Source organism: Micropterus salmoides, unplaced genomic scaffold (genome assembly GCF_014851395.1).
Source record: "Micropterus salmoides isolate LMB-PRFRI ecotype aquatic unplaced genomic scaffold, ASM1485139v1 Ms_hic_scaffold_12, whole genome shotgun sequence".
NCBI lineage: Eukaryota > Metazoa > Chordata > Actinopteri > Centrarchiformes > Centrarchidae > Micropterus > Micropterus salmoides.
In genome coordinates this window covers 33058540-33070627 of record NW_024040263.1, presented here as the reverse complement: position 1 = coordinate 33070627, position 12088 = coordinate 33058540, and the positions used below count along the sequence as shown (strand labels likewise).

The following is a 12088-nucleotide window of genomic DNA, read 5'->3' as shown; positions in this document are numbered from 1 at the left end:
TTTAACCTTCGTTGGATAACTATGACCTGGATTACTGAGAATCTTCATAGACATAGAAAACAGAAGGTTACAAACATTGTGTATAAATATAAATAAATACACACATGCCATCCTTGCGTGTTACGGTGTATCCGTGTTCAGGATAGTGGACAAACGTCACATTGACTCCAATCAGAGGCGTTCCATCGGCTGTCAACACCTGACCTCGAATTATGGACACCAAGCTGCAGAGAGACAGAGACAGAGAGAGAGAGAGAGAGAGAGATGGTAAAGGGGTTACTTTTTATTAAACAAAAGTATTTTTTAAAAGTACTTTTTATTTGAGAAAAGTAATGACCTCACATTTTACAGTAATCAATAAAAAAGTTAGCAAAATGAGAGAAAATACCCCCTGGAGTCCCAGTGGTTGGGCAAAACCAGTGCTGGAAAACTGTCTTGTTCCAGACATACAGTGAAACACACAGAGATCATCACTGTTACTCCTTGTGAGGGGAATTGCCGAGTGCAGTGTGGCGTCTCTTGAAACAAACACTGGGGTGGTAACTGCTGAGCTGTGGGAGTGGGAGCACTGTAGTAGGACGCTGATGTTACTACAGCACTCATGGCACGCTTGCACATCCTCATCACACTCATTTGCATAGTTTTATACCACAGCACTGCTTTCAGGAGCCACATTCAAGTAGACTCGCTGTTGTCCATTGCAATTACTCTTCTTCTTCTTCTTCTTTGCATAATCTAATGGTTCAGCTGTTGTTACCAGTTATCAGTCCTGACTATTGGAGTAGAAGAGCTTTAAATCTGACCAGTTCACCATCAACAAAGACATTAAAGAAGAGTTTATCGCAGGTTCACAGCCTTTAGAGTAAAATATTCCCAAACCACAATGTCATTATTTCTTTGGGTAGAGATCTTATATCAAAATTATGATTCAAACATAATTAAATTCATTAGCTCTGGACAGCATGGCACTGTCATCTCATTAGGTATATCTAGCCTTTACTAAATGGATAGGGTGCAACTAATGACTATTTTCGTAGTCGACTAATCTGTTAATTATTTATTCGATGAGTCGATTAGTCACGATTATTTTTGTCACCCCCTAACCCTAATTAAACCATTTAACTAATTAAATATCTTTCAAGTGAATTACTATTCAGAATGAACACCAGTATCAACACCAGGGGGAAACCAGGGAAGAAGACAAGACAGCGAAGGCTCCTCCTATAATTCACTGATTTATACAAACTTTAAAACTGTTAACTGTTTAACAAAGATTTTTGCTTTGGGAATTAAAATTAAAAGCTAATTAAAAGCAAGTACCAAAACCACAACTGTAGACTAACAATGTCTATTTAGAACAATAAAGCAACAAGCCCCTTTTGTTCTACAGCTGCAGTTTATAGTGCTAATAGGTTTTAGGCAATAACTCAGTGGAGAATGTTCTGTAAGCTGCATCACGAGCCAGATGTTCCTTGATGTACTTTCAACCATTACTCATTACTAATAACTTTTTTAAAGCTGGGTCTCCCACGTTGGCAGCGTTGTGTTGGACAGATTTGTGCTGCGCTGTTCATGAGAGAGAGAGAGAGAGAGAGAGAGAGAGAGAGAGAGAGGATGGCGTGAAGGCGCTCATCTGCAGTCAAATAAGATTTTAAATAGGCCTAGTGAAATAAAATAAAAACTAAAATCAGTTTGTGGCAGGCAGCGTTGATATTGTGGCGGGCCGCCACAAATAAATGAACGTATAGGAAACACTGCCTTTCCCCTGTTGTTGCTGCTCTGTTGCTGCTGCTGCAGTGGTCTGGGTAACTGGGACCAGGGCGCTCTGTGGGCGGGACTGGCCGGCTGCCAACGCTAACCTCGCGGGCGCTTGTGCAGCTTCTCAACCCCGAAAACGTTTGAGCACATTTTCGATTCGCCATCAACTTTGGTAAAACTGCTGACAGTTGATTTCTCGTCTCAGAACCGCTCAAAAGTGTATTTAGTGATTCAAAAGCGTACAAAACTTGTAAAAACAAAAGCCGTTCTGCTGGTCGCCTCTTTCTCCGTTACTTTCCGCTTCTCGCATGAATGCATCTTCTTGGTGAGCAGTCTTACAGTCAAGCAGTGGAAGCTGTGCTGCCCCCTGTAGCGCACTGCAGTTAGAAATAAACAACCAGAAATGTTCCTGATATAAAGATTGCATCTAAACGGCATCTATGTAACGACGCGTCCACAATGACATTTCACGTCGACGGATTCTTATAGTCAATTCGTTACGTCGACTATTCGTTGCAGCCCTATAAATGGATCACATTAACTTTTGAACTGCCTTGTTTATCAGCCTAACCATATACGAACTAGTCCAAAGACCGCCTGACTCACTGAGTCACTAACATCAGGGCCTCGAATTACGTGATCTGGACAGTTTACTCGGGTCGTGCACTTTGCTTGTGTTTTCACTTTCTCAGACCACTTCTTACTACAATGAAGTCAGATAGGGCAAAAATCAGACTGGCTGTGTAAACTTTGACCAGTACGTCTGCCTTTATGAGAATGTGTATTTTGCTCTGCGTGTGAAAATGTTGTGTGTTTGCTATTTGTGTGCACACAAACCAAATCAATGCAGAGGGGGAGTAGAAACCTCATTGTCTTAATGTCATAATAGCTTATACTGTATATGGACATTGTCACTATTTGGAAATAAAACTATCACTAGCTGTCATGAGACCTGGGATTCCAGTGAGAAACAGTGGTTAAACTGGCAGTGATAACGCTAACCCAGACACAAACACAAAGATAGCTCTTGCAGGTGGTGAGACAGCCTGTGGGTGTCCCAAACCATCGTTAGCATTTAAAAAAGTAATTAAACATTAGCCTGTATCACATTCCTGCTGTTTGACTACTACACAAATTAAGAACACAAGACTCCCCCTCCTTCTGGATATTATATTCCTAACGAAAGCATGTAAAGACATAAAACCCTGCTCTCTGTATCCGCCAGATGTGTTACATCAGTGCAGAAGCTCATATTAGAAAACTGCAGCGTGTCACTTATGTGAAATTATGCCAATACAGGATTTAATTAGCAGTGGTGGAAAGTAACTAAGTACTTACGTACTTTACAAACAGACCAGGTGAATAAAACCAAATGAAACACACAGTTACCTTGATGAAAATTACAGATTTCTCTGGGTTTTGTTGGAAACATTTGGGATAAGTACAACTACATATAACGTAGGTCTGGTCATTGTTGACACTTTAATGTGGAACAGTTACATACTATATCTAAAATGTCTAAATACTTCTTCCACCGCTGTTAATAAGTATTATCGATCACCCACACAAAATCCTGGAAATCTGGACACCTGTTTGAGATCCATCCTGTGGCTTATCAAAATCTAGAGCTCTGACAAAGTTCGCTAGACCTAGTAGCTAATTATGCTAACAGAGAGGAATCTGTCTTGGGATATTTTTTCACTGATTACTTTCACAAATCATTCAGTTTAGATGTGTACTCCTGAAAATGTACATTACATTAAGCTGACACTTTCATCCAAAGCGACTTACAATTGCACGTCTCTGGAAAAAACAGGGGTTAAGTGTCTTGCTCAGGGACACATTGATGGATGTCACTGTGGGAAACTGAACCCGGATCTCTCACACCAAAGGTATGTGTCTTCTCCACTGCGTCACCGCCACCACAAAGTTGTACTTTCAAATTTGTGCTTCTGCACGTATACACAATTCGCCACTGCTTCTGTTTATCTCCCTCTGCAAGCATAATGTGTGCATAAGTTTTCCACCGTTAGCTCCAGAGGAAAAAATATTTTCAAGTGGAAAAGTGCCATTTTTAAAAACCCTTCAACCACCCACACATAAACACACCCACACACACACACACACACACACACTACTGTTTTGAGGTCTAATAAAATATTTTTAATATAAGGTTGCAGGGCCATTCCATTATGGAAATACAGGACATTTTTATAACAGGGTTGTGGCCCTCTGCTCGTATGAAACATTCAGGCTAGCATTAAAAAATGTGACAAAAGCAGAAAAATGGCTGAACAGAATTGCCGTCATGTTTCTTACCCTGTCAGTAGCTCTGCTTTTCACTCTGTATTTTGCAGACTGCCACCCTCTCTTCCTCTCTTATCATATTTAATGAATGTTATGGCTGAGGCAGGTGTGAGCAGAAAGGCATTTTGGCAAGGAAAAATGGCAGCCCTTAAGTCCCTGTATAGTGATCTCTGTCTCACTCCCACTTCTTTTGTTATAATCATCCAGAAAATATGCCAACCGTTCATATTATGCCAAATAAAAAAATTATCAGTTAAGCAATCACCTCCGTAGAAAGAACACATTTGTAAAAAAAGACACAAATTATCCATGATGAAAAACAAGTGTGTCGAACGGGAAGTCGGTTCACCCCTCCTTTAGAGAACTGTGCAGTAGCCCTGCAAGGCGAGGTGATTTCCCCCTCTCTGTGTGTAGAAAGCATCTCCATACAGCACACAGATGCATGAAAGCACTCAACTCTGTTTCATCCCTCATACTTTATACGAAGGAGGATAAGTGGATTTGTTAACAACCTGCCTGGCCACCCATGGTGCTGCCATGCTGATGTTGCTGTACGCCCAGACTTTAACAGAAATGTAAAAAAACAGACAACACAGACTCCATTACCTTTTATTGAACGGACTGTCTCCACTGATGACGTGAGTGGATTCAGGGCCAACTAAGAAGTGAATGCGCTGGTGGAAAGATCTGGCAGCCTAAAGAAAACAGGGAAAAAGGAAATAAATAGACAGACAGAAGCTTCTTCCTGTCACCATGTCTCCAGTAGCTTTTGCTACATCGGGAAATAACAGTTACGGTCTCCTTTTTCCACTTCATTTCTGATTCGTTACCTGCTGAGGAGCCAATGAGGACGGAGACTGGCTGAGCACTTCCACCGGGTCAGGTGACCCTTTGCAGTATAATTGGTTTTGACAGGAGGGCTGCAGACAGCAGTCTGGGTCCATACAGTCAGCCAAGCCATCTGAAACACACAAGGTATTAAATTCAGAAGCCGGAGAAGCAAGGATTGGGAGCTAACATGGAAGGCTGAAGTAAGGAAGGATGTCAAATGAATGATGGAAAAGGTACAAGTGGATGAATGGCAACCCAGGGATTAAGAAGCAATGCGGGATGATGAAGGGATTAAGGATTATTAACAATGCAGTCATACAGTGAAGACATAAAGAAATAAAGATGGATGGATGCAAAAGAAATCAAAATGGAGGATAATAGATAATAAATAAGGTCACAGATGGAGAGAATGTAATGAAAAGAAAAAATGAATGCTAACGGACTGACGTGTAGTAGTATCAAAGAGGGGGAAAAAGACAGAAAAGAAAGTTCCCTTGGACTCTGGATTTTCTGATGAAGGGAAAAAGTTAAAATGGATTAATGAAGGAAAAATGAAGCAATGAAGTAGAATTAATGTGTGAGCACTACGTGTTTATTGGGCGCTGCCAAGAAGAATACAGTCAGAGCGAAGGAGGGCTGAGGGTGCGATGATGAGAAGCAGGGATGGCATGAAGGAAAAGGAGAGATTAGGAAGGGAGGGATAAGTGAAGGACAGAGAGAAAGAGAGGAGGAGAGAGACAGATGGAGAGATGGAAGGACAGAAGGAGGTATGCAAGGTAATAAAATACTGGATGTCTTTTGACTCTGTTAGTTTATAAAAGCCAGTTGTACATCTGGTGAACAGGCACCAGGGACTGCCAACACACACACACACACACACACACACACACACACACACACACACACACACACACACACACACACACACAGGGTGGTGTTTCCATCCAATTCAGAGGACATTACATCGACTTACACTTATTTCCTAGAGACTAACCTTAACCACTACTTCCATAACCCTGCGCTGGAATGGAGGGACTTCCCCTCCAAAAACTGAAGAAAAGTCCATCTCTGCTTTTAATGCACAACAAGTTTTATTTGATTTGTATTTAACTTCTTCTTTCCGAAAGGATCCTAGACTGACTATTTTTCTTCCTTTTTAATATTCACTTTCCCTCTCCCTCTCCAAACTTAACCTTACCCTGACCTTGAACCAAGTCTGCACATGATTTGTGCTGTGGAGACTTGAATTTTGTCCCCCAAAAGTAGGCGAGTCCCGTCCCCACAGTGTGACTGTGTAAACAGAGTAGTATGAGTCATAGCTCATGTATTGAAATGTAAAAATCAAATTTTGTGCTGCCTCACCATTTGGCTGCTTGTTTGTTTCATCTAAAACAAGCTGATGTCTTTGCTTATACGTCTAGGAGCTTTAGGTAGATACTATCTTGCTTGCTGTAACTTCTAACCTAAGGTAGATAGCGTACTTATGCCTGTATTTTTGGTTGTCGTCTTACTTTGACTCAGGTGAGCCTGTGGGTTGGGTTGCGGGGGGGTGCATAAAATGATGGTATGGGGCTTTAAATACTGCAGACCATAACATGTTAACAAGCATAACGTAATGAACCACACATGCATGACTCAATTATCCAGGACTTTCTACATTATGTGGATATAAAAACCGTTGGGCGAACATTTTAAACACATCTTTGTACAGCTTGGCCTTCATTTTAAGACTGGACTCAACAGCCCAACCTGCTAACTGCTAACGTCTTGCTAATTTCTCTCCCTGAACTCTTACTAAGCCAATAATGGACATTTGGATAATCTGTGTCTTTGTTTATCCATCCATCAAACAAAACCACTTTAACCATCTATCTGCACATTCCTACGGTGCATGTGCACGTACCTCCTTCATTGTCCTTGCTGTCCGTACAGACTGTTTCCATAGCTACGTGACACCCGGCACCTCTCCATCCGGATTGGCAGATGCAGTGCCAGCCACTGGCCTCCAGAGTACAACGTCCGTTGTTGTTGCAGAGACCTGGACAACCCTCTGGGCACATGGGACAAACACACAGTTGGAAAAGTTAGGGCAGTGTGAGTGAGTGGCATGGGGTCACGGCTGGCCGTCAGGGTGTGAAAGAGGCTTCAACCAATATACATTTTTGAAGGTAGGTGATGATAGTTTTGTGTTTGAGCTCTGAAAGATGAGAATAATCGATATTTACATTTTTAACTATCTTTGGTAATGACTGTGTCAGCTGCACAGTACTGCTCTGCACTAACAGCGTAATCACACAATGGCACGCAAAGGAATACAGACTGGGATTGAAAATGATGCGTGTAAGAGGTGTGAGCTGTTCCGTGGCCTGCGTCGACAGCTGTACTGATCACAACTGAAGTGTACCTGTTCCATTAGTTACACTTGTGGTGTAGACAGGGCGTATGGCACAAAAACATACAGGGAACTACTTCAAGCTGGTCAGCTCGAGGCACTCTGGTGGGTAGCACTTCTATATGCGGAAACTTCTGAGAGTTTTAGCGAAGCAGTACCAGAAACAAATCTATGCTGACAAAAGCAATGCCTATGATCCCACAGTAAAAAAGTCAGAGAAACAGGAGAGAGTCATTGATTGTTACCAAAGATACAGCTCTCACTGTGTGTCCAGACAGAACGCAAACTGACATTTAGAGATGGAGCGATTGCATCCAAAGTTAATAGGAAGACTATTAGACACATATTCACCCAGGGCAGCGAGGCTAGACACGTTGGAGCAAGTTTGCCATTTTGTAAATGCAAATGCACACAAAGCGTGGGGCTAACTTTCTTCATTAACATGTGGAGATGACAGGGGAAGAGAGGGTGGAGGGGAGTTCAGTCAGAGGAACCTAGACACACAGAAACCCTCCCTCAGACACCGTCGGCGGTCCCCTGCTAGCTCGTTAAAAGCTAACTGCTGTAGAGTTGGTACATGCAGTTGGCTGTTTGGGGCGAATAAACACAAACATTGTCAATTTGTGGAAATGATGCAAAGCGAATATTTGCTTTGCTTTCTGTCTGAACACACTGAGAGACATGTGGACGCAGGATGCCTAACTGGACTAACCTGGTCATTTGTGAAACTGTAGCAGTGTGAATCTGCACTGGCTATATGCATTCTTCCTGAATTACGCCTGTCTGTGCCAGCCAACAGCACGACTTTATTTTCAGCGGTATGTTTGTGTTAAGATTAGAGTGATTTGTAAATAAACAGGGTTTAACCCTAACCCTGAATATACATAATCATATTATACATCCCGAGGTTTACTGGAGAGTTTTGCTGTCCTGGCAAGGAAATACTCAGTACTTGTTTTTGGCATACAGGTTTTTAAATTTAAACACATTGCATGTTAGCACGAAATACTATCTGTCAGCAGCTTCAGTCAAAAAATACCTTCAAAAAGACTTCAAAGACCCATATTGGTTAAATCCTGGTGTGTATAAAGGCATTTGGCCCTGTGTGATGAACTTTTCTCCAACAAATGGACTGACAGACTGAAAGACAGATTGATAGACAGATACAGTAAGTACATTAACCCACATGTGAGAGACACAGACTGACAGACAGACAGACAGTCAGCCTTCGGTGAAATGCACTGACGTTGTAGTTTCACATGAACCTGCATGATTGCCTACAGCCCAAATTGCCACTGTGTGCTGCACGACTTCAATTGGAAATTAATTAAAAATCACAAATATTTTTTATCTGTAACAGAGAAAGATGTTATTGTTGCATGATGTGAAAATCAGGGCATACAAACAAACAAAATAAATTACATTCTCAGGATGTTAAAAAATTCATCTGTCCAAGTGAAGTCTAACCAAATCTGAGGGAAATTTAAGACCCAGCTGACAAAGACTGCAACTTCTCTTCAAAAGGAAGCTTTTTTTTGGCTTTAGAAATATGGAATCCTTTGGTCTTGTTCATCTAGTTCAAAAAAATCAAAATCACAGGTTAAAATCCATGTGAAAACACAACAGGTAGACAGGTACACAGAAAGTATCGGGAGGACAGGGTGGTTCGGACTGCATGCCTCCGAAGACTAAACTTTATGCCCCTGTTTGGCATTCCTCGATCACAGAATAGACAGAGAGGCTGGCAATCTGATAGACTGATTAATAAACAGTGAGTATCAGAACCAAGCATAGCCCAGCTGGGGAGACAGAACGAGGGATGGATGTAATGATGGAGGAAGAGATGGTGAGGAGAAAGTGAATGAAAAACAGAGAGACAGGAAAGTGAAGATAAATAGACAGAAGACAGAGGGACAGCAGCTGGCTAAATTAATACATACATATATATCAGGCTTGTGGATGCAAGACGAAACAGGAGTCACACACCTTGGCTTTGTGTCTGTGTGTGTGCTTGCGCCTCCATTTTTGTGTGTGTGTGTGTGTGCTCATTTGTGTCGTCTGTGTTTTGTGTGTGAGAATCAGAGACAGGGACAGTAATGGTTGGAACAAAAACAAACCAGAGAGGCTGCAGAAACAACATAAGTATAAAAGAATAAGGCAATATAACAACAGATACACTGAGCATTTATAAAGACATAATGAGAGAAAAAAGAAAAGAAAAGACAGGAATTATCAAATGAAAATGGAATAAATCAGAATCAAAAGAAGTGGAAGTTATAACAGAGTGTGACGTGGGTGTGTTTTGGGACAGTAACGCCCTTATTAAGACTTTGGCATGAATTACCTTTATATCCTGAGAATAGGAGAGGGCACGAGGGAGAGAGGGAGGAAAATTAGGGAAAGAAAGTAAATCGAAACAAAAAGCAGCACTGCCAAATATACTCTCTGTGATGGACAGATGAAAATGACAGCCAAAGGAAGAGGAGGACAGGAAGGAAGAGCTGGGATCACGGGAGCGCAACAACAGAGAGAGAGAGACAGCAGGACAACCTCAACAGTTCATTCAAATCCGTCTTCATTCACTTTTAAATCACTGAGGGAATCGGGACAAAGGGCAGCACATAAAAACAAACTTAACAAATATATTTTTATTTAAATGAAACAGAGAAAGATGAACTTTTCCTCTAATCAAAGATTGTGATCTGGCACCTTTTCAGTAAAAACAAAAGCCCTGAATGGACAATAATATAGTTGCAGTCAGAGAGTTGTACTGAAACTAGCATTTTGAAGGGGTGCTTAGTAGAGTCAGGATGAAGCAGCAACCTCCACCGCTGATGCTGTAGCTCAATCACAAACACACAGACCTGCAGCCGGAGTGTCCCGACCTCCCACCCATCCAGGCTGAGGCCAGGGTCCCTGCTGATACACACTGCTAGGGGGGTCACGTGTGATGACTGAGAGGGAGAATTTTTGTCTCGGTCTGTACATTATTCTTATTACTCATCATCCCTTTAACTGGTTAATTCACCACAACTACTAAAATCATCGCCGCTGGACAGAAACGCGAGAAGGAAATCACTTCAAACCCGGTGGCCATAATACTGGCTTTTGCAGAATCATCCAATAATAACATTTTGTCAGGTGATTTGGTATTTATATAGGGATCTTTTGGCCCTCGTCAGAATAACACCCTCTGATGCATCCATTTTGATCATTCCTTTTTCAGTCTGCCTCTCACAAGTCCCCCACCTGGGCTCTCATTTATAAAACTGTACGTAGAAAAGACTCCTTAACATTGTGTATGTACAAAACACAGGAAATGCGGACACAAAAATATTCTGATTTATAAAGTGTGCACGTTTTACAAATCACAATTAACTTGAAATATGTGAGCGAGCTCCTTGTCCGACCCTTTAAACGCCTGTAGTTGCCATTAATATTAGCAGGTACTGACTGCATGAAGACATGGACGGCAAATTCTGACAGAAAAGCTACAAAAAGAATTTTAACCCAGTGTGACGCTGACGTTCGTTTCGGTGAAGCTGGAGCATGTTTGTTTGGGTGGGTAAAACGTGCACTTACACGCAACGCTTGTGCACCGGTGGAAAGGTGGCACCGGAGATCCGCCCCTTTATAACTGATCTGCAGGAAGGTGCATCCCTCCTGAGTAGTGACGGTTGCGGTGACCCCTCCACCAATGTGCCCCTAAGCAAGACACTTAACCCGTAGTTGCTCCAGAGGTGTGCGACCTCTGACATATCGAGTAAATGTGAGTTGCTTTGGATAAATGTAAATGACGGTGGTAGATGGGGTAAATACAAGACGGGATTCCCTCGTTTGAAAAGACAGTAAAGCAAACGCATTCCACTTGTGTTTAAACATTTATTTAGGCTACTCAAATAGGCTACTCACTTAACGAGGCTGCTGATGAGAAATATGACTTGTTTTATGTGACATAAGCGGCAAGCTGAAAGATCTACTTAATAAATAGTGTTATATTTTACAAACAGCGCATCACTTCCACATGCTGGTGCACAGTGTTTGACTCGATACATTGAAAACAGCATCAGTTTAAATGTAATGTGTCCTACTTTTCACCTTATTGTGAAAATAAATTGCACTGCATTGCAAGTATTAATTAATATGGTTCCTGATTAAACTGTACAACATATTTGAGGCGTTCTTCTGTAAAAACAGATATCTGCGTTTGTGCTTATTATCCTAAATCATGCTTCTTTTTGTGTGCGCTGCAAATGGTCTTATATGGTGTTTTTCTTTGCGCTCTTCTGGGAAAATCAATCAAACGGTTGTTTTTTTTGTTCAGTAGGGCTTTTATCTGTTTTGTAAACTACCTCTTATAATATTAACTTATATTAAGTAATACTCAGAGGTAAGATTTTGATTTATTTTACACAGCAGTAACGTTTCATCCTTCTGCCATGTGAGTCGCCGTTTCTCCAGTTTATATGCACGTGCATGCCTCAGAGTTTGCGTGGAGGACCGCACCGTCAACTTTGTTTTTTTATAGATCACAACCTTTGCGTGGGAAGTGGCGTACGCACCGTTTCTAAATGAGACCCGCGGTCTGGAAAAGAAATACTATATCACTGGAGTACTCCTTCCTGTAGAGGTAGAGTATGTTTGTTCAGCTGACAAACGTATCGCGCTCAGCCGTGGTGGTTGCTGCTTGGTTGCTTAACTTCAAGCTTCAGGCTTCGTCCGCTTTCCAAAAAAACTTTGTTTACTTGCACCACCAGAGATGAGGCTTAGAAAAGCCCCTCAGAAATGTATGGCATACAT

General features: G+C 41.7%; 1 protein-coding gene across 6 annotated transcripts in view; it reads right to left on the bottom strand.

Moving 5' to 3' along the window:
- tenm3 (teneurin transmembrane protein 3) overlaps positions 1-12088 on the bottom strand; it is an 824111-nt gene that overhangs the window by 69154 nt on the left and 742869 nt on the right. For all 6 annotated transcript variants that reach the window (XM_038714618.1, XM_038714620.1, XM_038714619.1 and 3 more), the window contains 4 exons: positions 6800-6946; positions 4896-5026; positions 4672-4760; positions 105-224 (listed from right to left, as the gene is read on the bottom strand). In XM_038714618.1, coding sequence (XP_038570546.1) covers positions 105-224; positions 4672-4760; positions 4896-5026; positions 6800-6946 — 487 coding nt within the window. The remainder of the gene's footprint in view (positions 1-104; positions 225-4671; positions 4761-4895; positions 5027-6799; positions 6947-12088) is intronic.